The sequence below is a fragment of the Pteropus medius genome, unplaced genomic scaffold (genome assembly GCF_902729225.1).
Source record: "Pteropus medius unplaced genomic scaffold, Ma_sr-lr_union100, whole genome shotgun sequence".
Taxonomy (NCBI): domain Eukaryota; kingdom Metazoa; phylum Chordata; class Mammalia; order Chiroptera; family Pteropodidae; genus Pteropus; species Pteropus medius.
The window spans coordinates 481,042-503,727 of NW_024342647.1; the positions used below are offsets into that span (position 1 = coordinate 481,042).

Consider the following 22,686-nt stretch of genomic DNA (forward strand, 5'->3'; position numbering starts at 1 on the left):
AGGTGCTGCGGAAGCGTGCAGGGACCCAGGGAAATGGTGGGGGCGAGCGGTGTCCTCTCAGCATGACCCGCCCAGGGGTTCAGACCTTCTGGGGCAAAGGCAGGAGCCTCCTGGGACCTCCCCAGCCCCCCGCACCATTGCACAGAAGAGTCCATTCAGGACCTGTGAGAGTGAGGATGGCTTGGCTTGATGTGAACAGCAGCCTGAGTGCTGCAGGGGACCTTGGCCTTGGGAGATCTGCTCTGTCTCAACCGCTGAGGGGAAAGACCTGCCTGGTTTGACCTAACAACTTTTCCCGAGCACCTGGTGGCCATAGGACAATCAGAAATAAATAACGGACTCCCACCTGCCCTCAGGGAACTCTCAGTCTAACAGACAGCGCACACATTGAACAAATAATTAAATGCAATCCTTTGGCAGAGTCATACGGCGGTGGCCTCGGGTGTCCCCAGGGGCCTACGTTGAGAGTGCTGGGACCGCACAGAGGTCGCTTTGTCTGCCTGGTGGAATCAAGGCAGGTCCCAGGGAGGAGGCAGGGATTGGACTGTTATAAGCAGTACTTTGCCTGGCAGTAAAGGGCTTCACGCTCCAGGCCGTGGGGAGAACCTGAGAATGACTCCCATGGGTGGCTCATGTTTAGAAGTCAGAAAAGGCTAAACTGATGGTAGAAACCGAAATGCTTCCTTTTTATTCCAAATAAAATTCTACTAAAATGTAAGAGAGAAGGGGAGATTAGAAAAACTAGTGTACCATAAGAATCACAATCTCAGTTGCCTCTGGGGGCAGGCAGGAAGCAAAAACAAGTACAATGGGCTGGATCTGGAAGGATGGGGGTGGGGCAGGTGGGGGCTTGACAGCCTGGGGGGGCACCTACCTGCTGGAAGGACCCTGCTGGGTTAGTAGCACCAGAGCTTTTGGTTTTTCAAGAGAAACTAAAAATATTGATTTTTATATAAAATCATAATACATGTATATGAATATTAGTCATTCAGAAAATAATTTAAACCCTTTGTGGGTTCAATCGAAGAGTGACTGACTACCCATAGAGACCACCCGCGTGTGACCTCTAGTATGAGAAGCCAAGGTACACATTAATGGGGCTGCTATGTTCATATGTGATCTTGAAAAGAAAACAGAATTGGGAATGGTTCTAGCAAAGATTCCTCAAATGCTCTCCAACTGGACCTGGATGATGTCCAAACTATTGCTACGGATCTCTCTCTGTAATCAGCTTTATGCTTTTCCATCTCTTTGTTCTCTATAATTAAGGACGTTTGCATGAAAAACTGACTTTGCGATGTGAGAGACTATTAGGTCCTGCGCCTGTCATTTCCGACCTGTGGCCAGGTTCTTAGTGGGAGCGATGGTGACCGTGAGAAGGGGCACAATGTCTTCAGGTGGGGAAGAGGCAGCTGAGCAGGTAGACTCAGACAACAAGGCTCTCCCATCCCTCCACGCCCACCCAGCGACTGACCTGAGTAATTAAGGATGCGGGAAGAAATGAAGAAAACGTCACACAACCAGTAATAGATTTTTTTCCTTTTCAAAAAGTACCAAGAGATTCCCAGCAGCAACTTCATTGTAAAAGGCGATACCCTCCGCTTTTAGATTTATCTGTGTCTGTTCAGTCTTGCCGGCTAAATTTAACAGCAAGCATTTTCTCTTGCTAACAACTATTCTCTGTCTCCTTTGTACTTCGGTTTAAATTTTGCTTCATTATGAATTAATAATATTTATTCCGTGTGTTAAATCAAACCGAGTGTCCTTCTCTGGAGCACCGCACAGGAGACGTATATGCCGGCTGGATAGATGTTCCTTTCAGAGCTCCCACACACATGGCAGAGGTTGAACTTGGCTTTCATCTCTACTACCCACTCTTTCTCTCTGACTTCCTCGAAGAGAACTGGAGGGAACAACGTAATAAGTATTCCGATCGCATTTATTTTCAGTGGCCATCTCTCACGCTGCGCTGCATAGATCAGCAGTTTTAGGAGTGAATTATGCTAATGCCAGCCTGGCCATAACCTATTTTTCTCTTCCACCAAGAAATGAGAAATAATGAACTGTTGTTCTCTTGTCTAGTTGTCTAGACTTAACTTTATCTAACCAGCTTTTCGTGTCGTTTCCTCAGGAGACACATAATAGTAGGACATATTACCGTGAATTAAGTGCCTCTTTTTTTCTGTCTTTTTAAAAATTATTATATCATAATAATTGCTGAGGTGCGGCGACTTCTCTGTCTCGGAAACAGAGATGATCTGATTCTTCAGTTTGACAGCTTCCTTTAAGGGAAATGCATTTTCGTTATTTTCCAGCCACTGGATTACTAATTTGGGAGGCATCCTCTGTAATTCACTAAGAACACATTTTCTGAGTGTCTCCTACGACAGAATTTGACATTGATTTGAACATGCTGCATTTTCCATCTTGGTAGCCTGAGATTTTAAACCGTTTGCCAAAACCAGGTTCGTTTCGAGGAAACGGGGGGGTAGCTTCTCCACACCCTGAGCATTTTTGCTTCACGCAAGGCCATTCCACTCGGAGGTCCCTTTGTGGCTTCCGATCTTGGTCTCCTTTTAAATTAGAGAATGGTTTTCTCTTTTTCCTTTTCTTCCCCTCCCCCCTCCTTCTACTCTCTTTTCTCATAAGGAGATATTAATGTGCTTCATGATGGGTAGCTGTGGGGGAAGGTTGTTATTCTCTGAGAGGCAACATGGTGTGTTAGAATGTTCTGGAATGGAAGTGTAAGGGGCCTTGATCTCCCCTCTGTCATTAACCCCTTGGTGACTTTGAAAATTCCCCTCTTCTGTGACGATCTCTAGCCAGCAATATTGTGAGTCTATGCCTGGGATATCAACAGCCTTTCGACTATACATGTTACAAACTGGAGTTGTCTTTTTCACCCCTTAGATGTTTAGACAGTGGTTTGGATTTTTTTAAAACAAATATTGACCACTTGTTAGCTTTCTCCTTTATAGACACCTATCAGGGAAAATTAGCTCCTTTCCTGCACAGAGAAGGATAAACACGAAAGAAATTCTATCAATAGAATTTTATGGAGTGGAAAAATTGGTGTCTAAATTTTCCATGAAGTGTCAGTGGTTGTTGAGAGGAAATGGGGAAATGTTTCTAAACTTGGGATCCTGATGAACTTGAGTGATTTGTAATTCTCTCCCATCGTATGTGCCCCAATTCCTTTGATTCTGAAAAACAAACAAACAAACAAACAAACAAAAAACCCATTTCTTCCAATTGGTTCTACATCATGGAAGAAGGCTGGGAGCTGTCATTTGCCACTTCTTATGTTCCTGACACAGAGCTAGTCCTTAAAATAGCTTTGTATGGTGAATAGCCCTGTTCTTGTTTTACAAATAAGGAAATTTAGATTCAGAGAGTTTCAGTGGCTTGCTCAAGGTCACACAGCAAAGTCGAGATTCAAACTCATGTGCATTTGACTCCTCAGCTCATTTTTTTCCATGTACATTTCTAGCCTATCCTTTCTTAGGGATTTTCCTGGCTTCTCTTGTTACCACATTTCTTGGACTTCTCTTCTACTGAAGAACTTACACTTCCACCCATTAGTCATTTGAAGGACTGCATCCCAGAACATAAGGAGAAACTTTTCTCAATGATTAAGAGCTACTAGGTTTCACGTTTTTATCCCAGACTCTGAGATCACTTCTACCTTCCAAGGATGATACCCAAGACTGATTCAGCTCTGTATCACTCATGGCCCCAGATGCCACCTACATGGAGTGGACACAAAATAAACTCTGTATTAAGTGGATGGATGGATGGATGGATGGATGGATGGATGGATGGATGGAAAGTCATTCTAAAGTCTTGACCCTAGGAGGCATTCCCTGTTTGAGTCAGTTGAAAAAAATGTTTGGTGACTACGGGGACAAACCGGGGAGAACCTGTCTCCTGGTTGTCTTGCCCAGCCTTACATTCCAAAGCTTCCCACAGACTTCCTGGGTTCTATGATGGCCCCGCCTGAGACTGTGCCTTGACTCCTGGATTCTCCCTGTGGCCCTGGGCTAGGCCACCTCCCCGCTTCTCCCCAAAGCAAGGACTGGATATGAATCCCAGCTATGTGATCTCGGGCAAGTCGTGTCCCTTCTCGAATCTCGGCTTACCACGTCACTGGAATGGGACTAAGAATACCTCCCTCACAGAATGGTTATAAAGATCCAGAGAGCTATAGGGCAGGAAAGGGCCCGGCATGCAGATGGTGCCCCCAAAATGCCTACAGAATCAAAATCCTTTCAAAGCATTTCCTGTCTGCTGCAGCCCACGTGGGTCCCTCCTTCCCGTCTCTGTGGCAGATGTTGCAATCAACTGTACTTGCAGGCACCGTGAGGGAGGATGAGTTTCCTTGGAAAAGGGATAAATGGAGAATTCTCTTTGGTAAATTACGGCTCCTGCTAAAGGTTTGACACTTCTATTTTCCACTCGTCAGGAAAAAAGTAACTATATACCAGTGGTCAGTTTGGTTTCCTGTTTTATATTCTGTTAACCCCTAGAGCAAGCCAGCAGAGCCCCTGTCCTGTGGGGGGGCAGGTAGTCGAGAGGGTACTGATATGATCATTAGAAAAAGCCATGACCGTTCCTGAGAAAGCTTTGGAAAGGAGCAGTGCAGGTCGTTCGAATACCTTAGGAGAGGCTGGAGCACCGCCCTGGCAGAACCCAATGGAGATAGCCATCTTGGTGACAGGGGACGTGAAAAGCTCTGCGTCCACTGACATGTTGTTACTGGGGCTCAATAACTGTGCGTTGATGTGCTTCGAAGTCTGCCACAGTGACTTGTGATTGAAATACAGAGCAGGAGGCTAGGAGGAAGCACGATGTGAGTTGATGGCTTGAGAAATATGCACGGGGCGGGAAGAAAGGAAGGAGCAGGGAGCGAGGGAGGGAGTGTGCCGGCAGATAAGGAGCACCGGCCTCGTCCCCGCAGCGTGCTGGGCACTTTCCCAGTCACCCTTGTTAGAGGGGTGCTTGGGTGTCGAGAGAGGCCTCTGGAATGCCCAGATCCTGCTTGCCAATCAACCCCCGGCCTGGCGGGTTCCTAAGGGAGCTGCTTACACAGGAGATGATGACAGATGGGAAATCAAAGAACCACTTTGTCGTTAGCTGGGGTGATGGATGTGGACACGTTTGGAAAATTGAAAGCAACAGTAAATGTAGTTTAGCCAGATGGACAGCTGGCCCAGAGATCTAGCTTTCGAGATGTTCAGGGCAAGTCCGGCCCGTGTTAGGACTCACGTCCCAGCACAATCCCGGCGTTCAGAAGGGCGGCGTACCCAGACAAGCCCAGGGCTGCCTCCAGTCTGAACCCACCCCGAACCCTCGCACCAGGCGCTGGCTGGTGAGCAGCGTTTCTCCAGAATGGACGGGGCCACTTTCTGAAAGGCCAGCCTCAGGCAGCCTCTGATGGGGCTAAGACGGTTCTGGCGCTCGAAGAGGAAAAGAAAGAACGGGAGAGAGAGCGGTACGGGAATCGACAATTGTGGGGCCGACCAGACGCCAGACATCATGCTGGTCCTCACGTCATCTTCACAACAGCCATGTGGGCGGGTGTTATTGTCTTCATTTAGAGACCAGCAGATAAATGCTCTGGACGGTTTAACTAAATTGCCCACAGTCACAGGATTTCAATCCTGGTCCATTCAATGCCGGTCTGTCCATGATTCAAGTGCCCAAATCATGCTCTTTTCAGTGTGCCAGACTGCCTCCCTACGTTTCCAGACCAAAAATAATAATAGTAATAATAACCATGAAAGTGGGAAGGATTCGAAACAGCCCTCCGTGACCGGACAGGGACCACCACTGCTGACATCGGACTGAAAACCTAAACCAGGGGCATCCGGAGCACCGAAGCCCAGCCCTCCTCTCCCCGCCGGTTCCAGGTGACTCCCCTAAAGTCAAGAAAGAGCTTCGAGGGGACTCCCAAACGATGCTGCCCCAGCCCGCAAAGGGTGGGCCAGCCCGTGCCATTCTGCTCCGGGAATCTCGGGCTCACTGTGGCTGACTCGGGGCCTCCGTAACGTCTTCAGGTGACAGATTAGAGGGGTGAAGTGCAGAGGCCTCGAGCCTCTGTCTGCAGATTTGGCCCCGGAAACTCCGGTGCACATCTCCAGTGGGGAATCACTTCTGGACGGCAGTGACATCTTCCACCCACACCCGTGACAGTGCTGTTATCGCCGGGCCATCTGAGAGTGCCGCTGTTGGCCTCCTGGACACTGGCGTGAGAACGCAGCCCTGCAGGTCCGCCTTCTATTCCTCCTCCCAGAGACTAATGGTGTGGAGGTCAAGACGTGCACCCGGCGTGCTTGTGGAACGTGGCGTGCCTGTTTTTCTTCCGGAGCAGGCGGACCCCCACGTTGCCTTGTGTAAGGACAGGCTGACTGCCTGTTTTAGAGATGAGGAAACTGAGACCAGGAAGGGGTAATAGTTTAACCAGGACCAAGCAGGTCTAAGTGGCAGAGCCGGGTTCAGCTTAAAACTCGCCATCATGGGGATGTGAAGGACAGCATAGGGAATGTAGTCAACGGTGTGGTAATAACTACGTACAGCGCCAGGTGGCTACTAGGCTAATCGGGGCGATCATTTCGTAAATTACATAAATGTCTAACCACCGTGCTATACACCTGAAACTAATATAGAGTACTGAATGTCAAAAAAACGTTCTTTTTACTGCCCTTGGAACTTTGCTATAAATGTGAGATTGATCAAAATAAAAATCTGAAAAAATATACAAAAGAAAAATGTATAGGGAATTTTTAAATGTATGTTTCAATAAAAATTTTCTTACCAAACAAAAAATAACTTGCCATCGTGAAGTTTTTGCTCTTTTCAGCCCATTAGAACCCTAGTTAACCAAGTTATAGGAACTCGCCTAATCTAACCTCGACTTACGTTTTCAGCCCTCTGTCCCACCGTTCCCTGCCCTACGCCCTTTGTTAGTGCCAGCTCTGGCGAGGGGCAGGCCTGCCAGGCGGGGAGTACAGCCCAGGCAAAGGCGCAGAGGCGAGACTGAGCAGGACGGGTTCAGTCCATCAGTAACGCATCCCTTCCCGTTTCCGGCAGGAACTGTAAGCTGAGCAGCAGCAGCTTGTCCATGGCCGCCGTCGACATCCTCTACATTGACATCACAAGGAGGTGGAACTCCATGACCCTGGACCAGCGGGAATCAGGTACCTGGTGCCTGGCCTCCAGTATGGCCTGGGGAGTCCAGACAGAGACGGGCAGGGCACTCTCCGTTCCTTCTTGTTCAGGGTCGAGGCGGGGGAAGGGGGGAGGTTATTCTGTCAGCTCAAGGGATTGAGCTGAATTTGAGTTCAGGGACACCACCTGCTGCAGGGCTGTGCCCACCCCAATTTGAAATTCCCCATTAGAATCCCTTGTCTTCGCTTAGGGCTCTGATTCCATTTGCACCGGGGGTACCCCGTTGTCCGTTCATCCGTTCGCCCCACAGCACACACTGAGCAGATGCCAGGCCAGGCCCTGGGCAGACTGGTGTGAACAGTATTTGGTTCTCGCCCTGAGGGAACTCACTGTAGAGCGGGAGGCAGATGAGAACACGCTAGCATAGTGTGATGCATGCTAGGATGGAGGGAAGCACGGAGAGGCCATCAGGGAACCCAGAGAAGAGCTTCTAGTCACGTGAGGCCTGAGGACGACGGGCTAGAAGAGGCTGGCCTGGAGAAAGATGAGGGGCATCAGCCGGCGAATGGGATGGGACAGACCCCTCCAGCGCGGGTGCTGCCTGATCTGGGCATCGGTGCTTGTGGAAGGTTCGGGAAACCTCGAGTGGCTTAGACGGGCCGGCGCACGACTGGAAGGGCCGAGGCACAGAGACCGAGGTGCAGGAGCTGTCGAGGCCTTGAACGCCACACAAAAGACTTTGCTCTCGATGCTCTACGTTATATGGCGTGAAGCCTTCGGTTGGAAGGATCCTCCCCTTGGGTGGATATGTTTCTGATCTTTTGCCTCATAGAGGGTGTTTTTCTACAAAGTCATAGTAACCATACCTGACATTGGTACCGCTTCTCACAAAGTTACGAAGTACGATCGTGCATATTCCCTCATTAAACGTCCCTGTGGGCCCGTGCAGAAGGTATTACCAGCCTCATTTCACGGACGAGTAGAGTGCACTCAGGTCACCTGGCAGCTCAGGTCACCTGGCACCCAGGCTCCCCTCGCCTCTGCTGCCTCCCTGCAAAAGGAACACACAAAAGAGGGGGCCCCTGGGGAAAGCCTTCTCCTGGGATTCAGTGGAGAGGACATGAAACCGGGGCTAGAGAGATCCAGATTAGAACTGACTATGCCATTTCCTGTGGTGTAAACTCGAAAAGCCATTTCACCCCCTGATCTCCATTTCCTCCTCTGTAAATGGTGCCAGCAGTGCCTGCTCTCCAGGGTGCCAGCCGGAGGTCTCCTGTGTCAGTGGGGATAAAAGCCTTTGGAGCCCTCGCTGGCAATGCAAGGCAGTTAATCTTATTAGTGGGTGCCACTTGGGGGGCACCCCGCGGTGGGTCCATCTGACAACGAGGTGCTCTCTGCCAGGTCCGCCCTGGGCTACAGCCTCCTGCCCACGGGGGCCAGCAGGCCCGTCCTGCAGGCACAGAGCTCAGGCTTCATTCGCAGATTGGCTTCACGGTCGATAATGATGCTTCCTGGCTGCCCGTTTGGGGCTGTTTCCTGTGTGCCAAGCCCTCTGCCGGGCCCATCCCATGCGTAGCACCGCTAGAATCCTCCCAGAGGCAGGCATCATTATCTCCATTGCACAGAGAAGGAAACTGAGGCACAGAGGCACGGCCGATGGGTAAGGCTCTAACACCACGCTGCCCCCGTCCCTTTCTCGGTCGCTTTGTCCTACTAATTGGTCCTGGAGTAAGATGACCACCAGCTTCCAGCCTTCCTTGAATGCAAAAGCCGAACTCGGGGATACCAGCAGTTGTCGAATCGACGAGGTGAGGGCTCCTGCCTCATCTCCGCAGTGAGTGCTCCCTCACAGCCTTCCCTGGCAACCAGGAGAGGCCGAGATGGCGCGTCTTCAGGAGAGGGAGGCAGATTAATTACCGTCTCGAGGGCCGAGCGCGCTCCTGTGACAGTCGAGCAGCTCGCTTTTTGCTGACGCCTTCAGAAAGCGAAGAAGTGTTTGCTCTGTGAGTCGAATGCGGGCAGTCATCGCGGGATCCCGTGGAGGGGGCCGGATGAGGGGGTGGGGGTGGCAGTGGAATTATTAAATATTGAAATTGATCAGGAGTAACAGCAGGAAGCTATTTATCATGTTTTATTGCTTCAAACTAGCATTGCCATCTGGCCCATTGTTAATTCCGAGCAGTTTCCCCTGTTTTGTTTGCCTCTTCAGTTGCTCCCTGTAAGCGGAATCCACTGGGGCTATCCACAGTGCGGGCTCGGCGAGGCTTTCTGGGGTCTGCCAGATTTCTGGGGTCTGCTGACCAAGCTAAGGAGAAGAGAAAAATACTCTTTGGCCCATACGGACAAGCGAATCCCGGGCTGGGACCTTCCGGGCCTTTCACCCCACCTCAGCCCCGGGGTGTGTAGAGCGATAACAGTAATAACCACAATTTTCAGATCACCATCTCTGCTCATTCTCACCCCAGACCTTCAAGGTGGGTGATCGTATCCCATTTTACAGATGAGGATCCTGAGGTTCCAAGAGCAAAAGGGACTTGTCTAAAATCCCATAGCCAGTGAGTAGCAGGGGTCAGATTTGAACTCAAGCCTCCTGCCTCCTGGCCCAGGACACAGTCCCTAATCCAGGGCCACACCAAGCAGTGCTCCGTCATTTGAGTGACTGGGAAGAGGGAGGGGCTTGTGAGACAGGAAGGGGAAAAGTCAACTTGCAGAGCACAGGACGTGTGGAGGAAGGAGCTGGAATGGGAGGTGGTACCTCGCCCACCCGCCTGTCCCCCCTTCTTTCACCCTGGGAGCTTATACCCCTGTTTCTGTCTCTCCTGAAAGGAGATGACAGAGTCCAGGGGTAGAGGTGGTATAGGTTGGACAGTAAAGCCAGGAGTGAGAAGCCCATCTATGCCCGTGGGCTCAAGGGCCACTGCCACCTCACAGCTGGTGCCAGCCAGAGCCCAGTCCTCGCCTCCTAAGAAGGCCAGTCCAGTGCCCTGATTCCGAAGGAGGAGTTTGTGAAGCCAGCCACATTCCTGGGACCATTCAGGAAGTCACTGGCTGGCAAAAGAAGACGTTCGTGGTTGACTGGTAGTTCTTCCTTTCGGAAGTGTCAGTGGGAGGACCAGAGGGTCCTTCTTCACTCCATGGTGCTGAGCCCTGGACTTCTCAATTAAGTTCTGGCCAGAGGGGTGGTGCAGTGACCAAGGAGGGCAGCTTTGCCTGTCCTGGAGCTGCTGTGGGTCCGAGAAAGAAGTCAGGAGAGTGGGGCATGTGTCCTCATTCTCACACACGCTCATTCATTCTTTCGTTCATTCAAGAAATGGGATGAACATGTTACCAGGTATTGGGCCCTATGAGAATATAAAGACAAGTTATTTATAGATCCTACACTCCAGGAAAAAAATAATAGAGACCATTTATTGAACATTTACTATGTGACAAAAATCAAAATGCTTGTTATATGAGTGACGTCATTTAATTCTCACACAGCCCTGTGAGATAAGGGGGGGTTACTCCCATTTGGCAAATGAGAATTTTAAAGGGGTGAATTTAAATAGATGTGGCAAGTATGCCAGTGGGCACCCTGGGATTTGAACCAAGAGCAGTCTGCCTCCAAAGCCCATCGCCTTTCCATTATACCCAGTGTCTCCAGCTGTACAAATGGAAAGGACAATCGACAACTGTGACGGGGTCTGGCCAGAGCTCAGATGTGGGAAGCAGCAGAAGAGAGAGGCTGCGAGGGTTAAGAGAGAGAACACATACACAGCACTTAGCATGGTGTGTGACCCAGAAGAGGCGCTCATGTGTTCAGTGTCCATGAGGATGTAGCACATGGCCCAGAGCATGCGAGGGGCTCTCGCTCAGTGCCCGGTGAATGTTTGATGTGCAGACGGATATGCCAAAACAAGGCACGCCCACACCGCACAAGCAGGGAGTTCCGGTATGAGAACCACGCCTTAGAGCTGTGGCAAGACCCTTGACGGGGTCTCCCTTTCCTCGCCTTCCTGTGGGCATAAAATGCCAGCCTATCTGGGTAAGATCAACGCCCAACACCAAACGCCTGGCACCAGCTGCACCTAAGTGCTCATGCCTTGTCCCCTTCTAGAAGCCAGCCCAGCCCTTCCTTCTGCTCTATCAAGACTTTGGTCCCCACTAAGGGAGTTAACCAGATTCCTGATGTTCAAGACCTTTATGAGCCAGCTCTTGAAATGAAGAAGAAAAACGGTGTTTAAAGAGAATAGTGTGGGTGGGTGGAGTCGGGGGGGCGGAACTAGTAAGAAAAAGCATGCACATTATAAAATCCACATCTCAGGCCATCCTTTTAAACAGGCTTGTTTTCTATGGATTTGTCTTTTATTAGACCAGGGACATAGGATTGGATTAATTATAATCCTTGGTCCATGAGACACTTCCATCCTGGTCCATGCACAGCCTGCTTTTATTTAGTTGGCTTTTCGAATTAGTTATTTTTAAAATGAAATGAGCATCCACAAACTCACCCCCCAAAACAAGAGCTTGGACTTGACAATAATTCACATCTAACAACGTGGCTCTTCCAGACACCAGCCCATGCCTCGCCTCTGCCCGCCCTCATCTGCACCCTGTGCTCATTGTCTCTAAACAGGCTTGTCTTCCTCTCCGTGAGAATGTCAATGACTATTCAGGAGCTGGATGGAATCTAGTAACACGCACCCTCACACCCTCAAGCAGGCCAGTGTCATCGTCGTTTACAAAAAATTAAAGATTCCAATTTACAACTTTAGAATTTCTAGCAGAAGACAGAAACCCAAATGAAGGTGTTATCAGCAGAACTGGGATGTAGGAGCCCCTCCCGTTGCCCAGACTCAAAATGAAGAAACAAGTGTGTCCGCGAAGATGCCGTCACTTCACGTGAATCGCGCTCTCAGGCCACTCCTCGTCACGGAGCCTCCGCTCTCAACTCTTCCCAGAGCGGAGCTTCACTTCCATGTGAGGAGAGACGGGGCCAGCATCGAGACTGGGCAAAGAAAGGCAGGATCGGTGGTGTCATCTTCGAGAAACAACTATTTCACTTGCAAAGGGAACGTTTGGGTCCAGCCCCGGGGCATCTTGTCCATCTAGCACGTGGACCGACATCTGGGGGCTGCTGACCGCTAACAGCGTTGTTCACTTTGCATCCAGATGTTTTGCTGTTTTAAGATATAAGGTAAAGGTCCCTCCCGGTAACCAAGGGAAATGTGACTGCAGAGCAAGTAAAAATGGATCAGAAAGTTCCACCCACCCACCCATGCGAGCACGGGCATAGCACACACAGATGCGTGCATGGCACACAGGCACACACCCCTGGCTTGCAGAGGGAAATCTAGGAATGGCGTAGTTTAATGTCCAATATATGCTACAGACTGACTCTTCGACAAAAATAAGAAATATTTCTTCCACTGCTTGAAGAAGCCCTGAGCTACGTGCGTGCCCTCCTTCCCGGGACGGCCTTGGCTCGACTAGCAATATCACCAGAGCCCCGGGCTCGGGGAACAGCCAGACCCGCCTTGGAATCTGGGCTCGATAACTCGCTAGCTATGTAGCCTCTGCAAGTTACATAACTTCCTCAGAGCCTCGTGTTCATCCTCGGCAAAGTAGAAGTGATGATGGTGCCACTTCATAAAATCATTGATATGCATGAAGTGAGACAAAGCACAGAAAGCGCTCAGAGCAGGGTCTGCCACAGGAAATGCTCAGGAAGTGGGGGCTGCTGCTGTTGTTATCACATTGCTCCTCCTGCACCCCTCTCGCGGGAAATACTTTCTGGACACCGACTCATGCCAGGTGCTCTGCAGGTGCTGGGAACGGACAGGAAGAAGTGATGGCCTTGAGATGCTCCCAGCCTGTGAGAGGGATGGGATAGGTGGCCACAGACTTCCCCTCGGTGCCTGACAGAGCTCCAGGCTCTCCTCTCCTTCCCTCCAGCACGGCCCTCGCCCACCGCGGCCTGGACCGTTGCTGCAAACAGCCCGTTGCCTGGCTGCCCCTTTGTCTTACACCATATTGTTGGGCTGCAAACAGAATCTCATCAGTCCAGCTCAAGGAAAATGGGGATGCGTGGGCGCTGTGAGGCCGGGGAAGGCTGAAGGCAGCAGGAAGTGGAGCACTGAGGCCTCAGGGCTGCAGGCCTGGACGCAGGACCAGTGCATCTCCGCATTTGCTCTGTCGCGGCCTCTGATGCCCGGCTTTCGCCCTTCCTTTGTGTGTCTGCTCGCACACTGGTGGGTGCTCGCTGCCTGGCCTAGGATGTCTGTGCTGACCTCCAGCCCTCCCTCTGCATCACCTTTCAACCCAGAGCCAGCCATCAGCTCTCCTCAGTCTCTGGTCTCACAGCTCCGACTCAGGGGAGAGCACCTGCGTGAGCCCAGCCTCACAGACTGGACCCCTTCCCACTCGCGTCCACCCCGCCCTTCACTAGCCCCGCATGCTCTGGCTCCAGTCAAGCAGCTGGCCATCGTGGAGGTCCTCCCCTGCGGGCATCCGCCTCTGCCGGAAACCCACTCTCCTTGCACACGCTGCCCAGGACCTGTCCTCAAGGAGCCTCAGGCCATCCTTTTTATGGGCTTCAACAGCATCCGGCCCTGCTCCTCGACAGCGCTGATCACAGCACTAATTAAATGAGAGCGTGGCATCTGTGCCTGAAGCTGGACTCACATCCGTGAAGCAGAGCAGTTCCACGCTAATGAAGCTTGGCACTGTGCCTGGCACACAGTAGGTGCGTTGCAAACACAGCTCTCATGGAGGAAGGGGGTCAGACCTTGACAATCGGCTGATCTTGTGGGTGTCCAAGTCTTATTACTGTCTCTTCCCAAATTTCCTTTGTCAACTTATACAAATCGCCTGCCTCCTATACTTTCATCAGCTGGAATGGGCCCCACCGAAATGTATTTGGTTAACAAGGTACTGAAATAATTAAAAGTATTTTTACTTGGAATGTTTAGCACAGCCTCACTTATACATATACATGAACGGCTTCCTCTCTCTGAAACGTGGGGGCCGCAGATAACTAGGCAGGTTGCACACGGCGCCTCGCACGACGTGTCTGGCACAAGCGACCTTCTTCAGCCTTGAAATCATCTCAGAGTCAGATGGGCCTCTCTGGACATGTGCCCTACACACTTAGAAAATAGTAGGCATCGGAATTATTTTTAATAAAAGCAAGCGAGCCAACAGAAACGCCAGCTTCTTTCTCTCTCTCACAGACACCTATCTTCGGGGCCTGCTCCCGTGCAGGCTGTGCTTTCTGCAATTCCATTTCCCCTTGGTGAGGGCCGCCAGCAGATGTGTGTTCACACCCACAGCCCCTTTGTCAGGCGAGTGCCTGTTCCTTGTCATCCTCTCTGGCACCTCAAGGTGAAGGGAACAGGATCTCCACCCATGGTCTGGCCCCAACCTCCCTCCAAAAAAGACAAAAGGAAAACAGCAGAATGATTTTTTATGCAGCCTTCCGCGTTTCTCGTACTTGTCGCTTACCATTCCCAGATCTTGCAGAAACAGCAGCAGCAGGGAGCGTTGTGGGAAAAGCCTGAGCAACTGAGTCAGACGGGCTGGGTTCAATGCCCTGCCCCTCCCTCTGGGAAACCCCAGGGGGCACTTCAGCTCCTAGAGCCACAGTTTCCTTTAACACGGGACCGATGACATCCACCGTGCCTTGCTGTAAGGATTTAGTAAGGGAGCACATGCCTGGCTCACACGGGAGCTCTTCTTGTTTGTTTTAACCACCATCGTCGTTCCTGCTATTTGTGTGTAGTTTACAGATCACAAAACAGTTTTCCAGTCCACCGGGAAACTGCCCGTGAGCACGGTCTTATTCCCAGGACTTCATTTAGGAAGGAGGAAGCGAAAGCTGAGAGCAGTAAAGCGGGCAGCGGAGGCGGCTCAGAGCAAAAAACAGGTCCTGAGCTCTGTCCTCTGCTGCCTCAGGAAGTGACAGCAGTCACAAGCTCGTGAGGGTGGAAGGACCATGCCAATCTCAAAATGTCCGCAGGCCCACGAGCCCAACTCAGTGAGGAGGCTTCTCTAAGGATCAGGCAGAGCTGAGTTTGGTATCTCTAAATAACAATCCATTGGATGGATGTGCCACAGTTTGTGAATGCATTCATCTGCTGAAAGACATCTTGGTTGTTTTTGATTTGGGGCAATTGTGAATAAAGCTACTGTAAACATTAGTTTGCAGGGTTTTGGTGAAGATAAGTTTTCAACACAAGTGAACAAATACCTAGAAACACGATTTCCGGATTGTATGTTAAAACCATGTTTAGCTTAAGAAATTGCCAAATTGTCTTTCAAAGTGGACTCACCATTTCACATTCCCACCAGCAATGAATAAGGGCTCCTGTTGTTCCCCGTCCTTATCAACACTTGCTATTGTCAGTATTGCTCTGATGGGTGAGTGCTGTGTTGTAGATATTCTTTACCAAGCGGAGAAAGTTCCCCTCTAGTCCTGGTTTGCTGAGACATTTTATTGTTGTTGTTTGATAGGTTGGTTGTTTTTTTATATATATATATATCATAAATGGGTGTTGGGTTTTGTCACATGCTTCTCCCGTATCTATCGATGTGATCATATGATTTTTCTTCTTTAGCCTGTTGTGAAAGCTTACATTATTTGACTTTTGAACACTGAAGCAGTCTTGCATACCTAGAACAAACCCTACTGGTCACGATGTATAATTCTTTTTACACGTTGTTGGATTTGATTTGTTAGCATTTTGTTAACGGTTTTTTTGCATCCATGTTTACAAGAGATATTGGTCTGTAGTCTTCCTTTCTAGGAATGCCATTATCTGGCCTTGGTAAGGTAATGCTGGCCTCGTGATATGAGTCAGGACGTGTTCCCTCTGCTTCTATATTCTGGAAGAGATTGTAGAAAATTGGTATTGTTTCTTAAATGTTTGGTAGAATTTGTCAATGAAACCATCAGGGCCTAGTGCTTGCTTTTTTGAAAGGTTATTAATTCAAGTTCTTTGATAGTTATAAGCTTATTCAAATTCTGTTTCTCCCTGTGTGAGTTTTAGTAAATTATGTCTTTCAAGAAGTTGGTCCATTTTATCTAAGTTACCAAATTTGTGGGTATAGTTATTCATAAAATTCCTTTATTATCCTTTTCACGTCCATGTGATCAGTAGTGAAGATCTTTCTTTCATTTCATTAGTAATTTTTAATTACTAATTAGTAGTCAAGTAATTTTCTCTCTTTGTTTCTCGGTTAGCCTGGCTAGAGGTTTATGAATTTCATTGATCTTTTCAAAGAACCACCTTTGGTTTAATTAATTTTTTCTATTGATTTCCAGTTTTAATTTCATTGATCCATACTCTAATTTTTATTATTTCTTTTCTTTTGCTTACTTTAGATTTAACTTACTCTTCTTTTATTAGCTTCCTAAGGTAGAATCTTCGATGATTGATTTTAGATATTACATCTTGTCTAATATATGCATTTAATGCTGTAAGTTTCCCTGTAAACACTGCTTTCACTGCACCCCGCAGAATTCAGTAAGTTCCATTTTTGTATTTATTTAGTTCAAAATATTTTTCAATTTCTCTTGAGATTTATTTTTTCACCCACGTGTTGTTTAGACGTGTGCTATTTAATCTCCAACTACCTTTTTGTTATTGATCACTAGTTTAATTCCATCATGGTTGGAGAGCATACTTCGTATATTTTTCTTCTTTTAGATTTCTTAAGGTGTGTTTTATGGCCCAGAATGTAGTCTGTCCTGTGAATGTTCCATGTGGACTGAAAAGAATGTGTGTTCTGCCCTTATTGGATGACATATTTTATATATGTCAAATAGATCCAGTTGATTGATGGTGCTGTTCAGTTCAACCATATCCTTACCAGTTTTCTGCCTGCTGCATCTGTCAATTACTGATAGAGCTGTGTTGAAATCTCCAGCTGCAATAGTGAATTTATCTATTTTTCCTTGCAGTTCTATCAGTTTTGGACACTCTGTTATTAGCTATATCCACGTTACAAGGGTTGCTACAATTTCTTAGAGGACGGACCCCTTTATCACTATGTAATACCCACCTTTATCCCTGATCATTTTCCTTGTTCTGCAGTCTGCTTCGTCTACAAGTAAGATTGCGACTCCAACTTTCTTTTGGTTCATGTTAGCATGATCTGTCTTTCTCCATCTCTTTACTTTTTAATCTATGCCTGTGTTTAAAGCAGGTTTCTTATAAACAACATATAGTTGTGTTTTGTTTTTTTATCCACTCTAACAAATTTTGTCCTTGAGGAGTCTTCATCCCACTAGACTTGGGAGACTCCCATTGGTCAGGTGTCCTTGACCTCCGTGTAGTCCCTGAGGTCTAGATAGACCAGTGATTCTCAAAGGATTGGGGTGGGGTGGGGGGGCTTTTGACCCACCCCTGCCCTCAGGGACATTTGGCCATATCTGGAGACATTTTTGGTTGTCACAACTGGGGCAGGATGGGATCTAGTAAATGGAGGCCAAGGATGCTGCAAAACAGCTTTTAATGTATAGTGCAGACCCCCACAACAAAGAATGATCTGGCCTCAAATATTAAAGGTATTGCAGGTGAAAAACCCTGAGGTAGAGAACACCCTCCTCAGGATCTCCACAGTAGCTCCACGTGTACTTTAAATCGACACATTTTCCCTTCGCTTCTCTAAAAGACAGCTCCCAAAGCTGTGGGCGCAGTTCCCTGTGCCCCACCACGGTCACGTGATGCAGCTGCCAACCAGCTCATGGCGCAGGATAGCAAGCAGCCTCTTGGGAAAAGGAGCACACCTGAACTGTTCAAGGAGACCTTACATGACTGAGGTGCTTTCTTCTTGGTAGCAGGTGGGTGTCTCTGCCCACACTTCCCCACTGATCACGTCTGTGAAGGGAGGAGGAAGCCTTATGTAAGCGCAGCCTCATACAACCTTCTGTCATTTTGGCACTCCAGGGCCTGGGACACCCCTTCCCTCCTGAAGTCTCAGGGGAAAGTGGTTCTGTTCTAAACAGATCCGACAGGGTCTACTTGTCACCTGCAGGATAAAAGCTGAGCTCCTCAGCCTTTGAGATTGGCCTGGCCAGCCTCTTCTCCATCCTTCGCAACCCCAGCCCCAGTCTCCACCCCACACCCCTCCTACACACCCTGTGCAGCAGCCACAGGGCTACTCTGGGCCAGGCCGGCATGCTCTTTCGTGCCTCTGCTCACGCGTATCTCCCTGCCTACAATGCCTTTCTCTATCTTGACCTACTGGACAGTGCCCACATGTGAGACCTCCTTTGTGAAGCTTCCAGGCCCCTCTCTGCCTTCCCGAGAGTCGGTCCTGCTCTCTTCTGTGCTCTTTGCTTCTTGGCACACCCCTGCAGTAGGTCTTATCTTGTTGGATCGTCAGAGTTTGCATAAATCTGTATCCCCTCCTCACCTGCCCCCAGTGGATGCTGAGCTCCTCAATGCTCGTACCTGACTCATGTCTGGGGCCCAGGGCCTAGCACAGTGAAAGCTTTATTGAGCGAGTGAGTGAGCGAGCAAGTGAATGAGCAAATAGATGGATAGATGGAATCTCATTAGGCTCCTTTTTCTCAGAGTGGCTACATCCGGGACCCTCAATGGTTCCCTGTCGCTCACCTGGTTAACTGAGACACAGGACACGCCACCTTAGCTCTACCTCTTCTTCTGCCGTTGATGCCGTGTGATCTTGAACAAGTCACTTGCCCTCTACACTCCATGTGCCCATGGTAACCAGCTGTGACACTCTAGTGTGTTCCATGCATGATCCCAAGCAGAGGAGGTAATAGAATCCTAATCAAGTTCAGAACGCTCCCTAATTCTGCGTTCCCAGTGGCCCCAACTGGCTCCCAGACAGCACTGCTGCTGAGCCTGAGTACAGTGAAAGAAACATTTTCTTGCACTAATAAAATTACCTTCTCTAAAGAAGGCAATTTGCATGTTAATGTTTTGGGTGATTCTGTGCAGTTCCAATGCCCTGAGGGCTGCAATTTCTCGCTGACAAAGTGACAAAAATAAACTCCCGCATAAAAGAGCATTTCTTTTCTTTCTCCTTTGTACTCTAAAGTGACGTTCTTAATGTGAGTCAAGTTGAAATGCACTTCTCTGTCTTATTTTCAACACTGATTGGCCCTCTCATCTCCCTTCCAAGTGACAGGCCGGTTCCTCAGAGTTCCTCAAAGCTCCTCAAACTGGTCTCTCCTTGAGGACAGGGCTTGGTCTTCTTGGCAGTGGGCACCCCCAGCCCTACCCCCAAGGCTCCTGACTCTGGTCTTCTGAAAATTCCAGAAGGCCCAGCCAGTGAACTGGAGGGAAAGATTGGGGAACAGGAAAGCACCTGCCTTTGGCACAAGTTAGGGTAGCCCAACTCCCCCCAGGCTGTCTATTTAGGAAACAAAGAACAGCTACAGTGGATGAAGATTCTGAGCCTCTGCCTTCCAGGGCAGCAGACTGTTTGTTTATATGCCAGGCTTGGCCCTTCCAATGGCCTGAAGACAATAAAGAAGGTCATGTTTACAGGGCATCTTCCTTATGCTAGACACCAGGCGGGGCCTCTTATATCTATGTTCTCTTGTTGTAAGAGCTGGCCAACCTGGTAGGTAAGAGCTGAATATATGGAAGATATTTAAATATGAAAAATATTTAAAGCCCAGAGTGAAGTGAATGAGCCAAGGTCATCTAGCAGCTTGTAAGAGTCAGATCCTGGATTTGAACTTAGGTATGTGTGTTATAAGACTGGGTTCTTTCTACACTACGTGGATGCTGAAGGCATGCTCCCAAAATCCATCAATGACCCAAGCAGGGGAAGGGAGAGGGAAAATGACATTTACCAAACACCTACCGTGTGCCATGTACAACGTCTATAGATTTCATTCAGTTAGTCAACTAATTGTTCAGTGAGCACCTACCACATGTCAGATACTAGTAGTGATGGGCATATGCAGTGACCAATAGGACGCCCAGGCCTCACGCCCCTCCCAGTCTAGTAGCAGAGACAGACAGACATTCAACACAGAAACACAAAAATAAATGTTGTGGTGAGTCCTATGAAATAAAAGTTTTAAGGAAAATAGCAGAGAAGACCTAAAGTTGGGTCAGGGAGATCTGTCAGTAAGTGACCTTGGAGCTGAGATCTAAGTGGAAACCAGGTGAAGACCAAGGAGAAGGCTGTTCCAGCAGAGGGAACGGCCAGTGACAAGAACCCTGAGCTGGGAAAGTGTGCAGAGGCTTCTAAGAGATGAAAGAGAGCAGGGGGGTGGCACACAGGAAAAAAGGGGTGCACTGGAATGTGTGTGGGGGGAGGGCTACAGAGCAGGTCGGGGCTAGATCCTGCAGAGTGCTCAGAGCAGGTTAAGGAATGTGGATTGTGTCCTGAATATTGCTGGGAGCTTAAAGCAGAGGAATTTGTGGCTCGATTCATGCTTCTAAAAGGTCCTTCCGGATGCTGGGTTGGAAGGGTCAGCGGCAGCAGTGGGGAGACCAAAGGAGGCTGTGCAGGAGTTCAGGTCTGTGCTGGTCTCTCAGGCCGAGGGTGCTGGGTGGGGTGATGATGGCGGCAGTGGAGAGCAGGCGGATAAAGTACCTGGGACATCGGGGGAGGGAGGGGCTGTGGGAGAGGAGCGTCAACAGTGGCTCTCAGACTTCTGGCTCGAGCAATGAGGTGGGCGGAAATATTATCTATTGAAATGGGTGGGATTACAGAAAAGCACAGTTGGTAAGGGAAGTTCTCCGAGATCCATTGCTAACGGACTCTTTGAGATGCTAATGAGATAGCCCAGTGGCAAAAAAGCAGGTTGGGTGGAGATAAGGATCGGACCCCATTGATTCATGGAAGATATTTAAAGCCTAGGGAATGAATGACAGGAAGAGAGAGAAGAGAAGCTGGGCCTAGGCAGAGAACCCTGCAGGACCCCAGGCCAAGTAAAGTGGAGAAAAGACAGCAGAGGACAGGAGAGCCTGAGCCAGGAGTGATCAAAAGGATACACAGAAAAGCAGGAGCATGGGGTGTCAGAGGAGCCGGGAGAGAGCCTTCCAAGGAAGGAGGCTTCCCATCGACGGATGCTGCAGAGAGAGAGAGGTAGAAGGGAATGGGCGGTGACCAGTCTTCTGGCACAAGCAGTTTGACGGAGAGGTAGCAATGTCCACCTTGAGCAGCAGGACGGGAGGCTGTGGGGACAGGGTGTGTGCCAGCATCTCTTTGAGAAGTTGGGCTGAGCAGGGCGCCGGGACGAATGGTGGCGACTGAGATGACTGGCCGAGGCAGCTTTTTAAACAGCGCAAGACCCTGGGTGCGTTTGACGGCTGAGGGGCACAATTCAGGGGACGGGAAGAAACTGACGAGCTGGGAGCACCAGGCACTGACTCCAGACTATCTCCCTTTCCTCCCTTAGGCGCCCCGGAAGCTTCCCTGCCACTCCCGGGCAGTTCTCTGCTTCTTCCTTCGTGTTCTAACACTCTCCACTCGCCAGTTCCATGGCCCTCGCTCCCCTCCCCTCCAGCAGGTGGGGGCTTGCACATCCCTGCATCCTCCTGATAGGTGGTCAGCGAATGTTCCCAGGATCCAATCATCCTGGCTGCTGCCTCGCTAATCCTCTAGGGCCATGCCATCGTGGGGAAGAAGCGTTAGGTTTGTTCTGCGGGAGAGTGGGGCCAGTGCGGATGCTTCGCACATGTCAGCTCGGAGGCAAAGAGCCCGCAGTGAGAAGGGGCCTCCTGGGGAGGTGATGAGCATCCTTCACTAGAGATGGCCAAGTCGGGGCTAGGTGGCCAGTCGGCAATGTCAGGGAGGGCAACCGCGCACGGCTCAGAATCTCACAGGGAAACTACGGGAAGCCAGACGAACAGTGCTGGAAGCCGTCCTGCTAACTTGTGACTTGTGGCTTCTTCCCTGCCTCTCCTAGGAAACCCAATGCAGGGAGGGCAGACTCACAGAGCCAGCGCCCGAACCCCCACCACCACCCCCAGTGTGTGGGGCTCTGGGTGAACGTCTTTACCTCCCTGCACCCCCGAAACTTGCAGTGCCCAACTACCAAGCAGAACCCCAGACAGAAGCGAAGTTTCACTGTGTCATTAAACACAGGCGAACAACCAAAGCGTGAAACGGGAGTGGGGGACATAAATGATTACCGCCCAGATTTTGTTTGGAGGATTAAACGAGAGGTGCCCGTTAAGAGCTCGCCGCGGCGCCTGATACAAACCAGGCACGTGCCACGCGCCAACGACTCCTTAATTCTTATTATTCTGAGTGTGGTTACAATGCTGTAGGGGCTGGATAGTGTTGTCTCTGAGGTGCTTTCCGAGCCAGAGATTCTGATCGCCTGCTGAGGAATGTGTGTTGAGCCTCGGAAGGTCCCGTCAGAGCCATTAATCCCACAAGAAATGTCTAAAATAGCATGGAGGAGTTGCAGGAAGCAGGGACCAGTCCTGTAGCCTGTCCTCTCAGACCGTAACTCAGGAACTTGGGTCCGTGCCGTGGTGGAGTCGGGTGACACTAGATGGGACTGGAATGGGACCTCTGGGCCAGCTGCCTTCGTCTTTG

General features: G+C 49.8%; 1 protein-coding gene across 8 annotated transcripts in view; it reads left to right on the forward strand.

The window, feature by feature from the left end:
* TTLL11 (tubulin tyrosine ligase like 11) overlaps positions 1-22,686 on the forward strand; it is a 210,433-nt gene that overhangs the window by 171,010 nt on the left and 16,737 nt on the right. For all 8 annotated transcript variants that reach the window (XR_005653696.1, XM_039866701.1, XM_039866702.1 and 5 more), the window contains one exon: positions 7,090-7,196. Coding sequence is in view for 7 of the 8 variants with exons in the window: in XM_039866701.1 (XP_039722635.1) it covers positions 7,090-7,196 (107 nt within the window). In the remaining variant the exon portion in view is untranslated. Of the gene's footprint in view, positions 1-7,089; positions 7,197-22,686 lie in introns of those variants that run through there.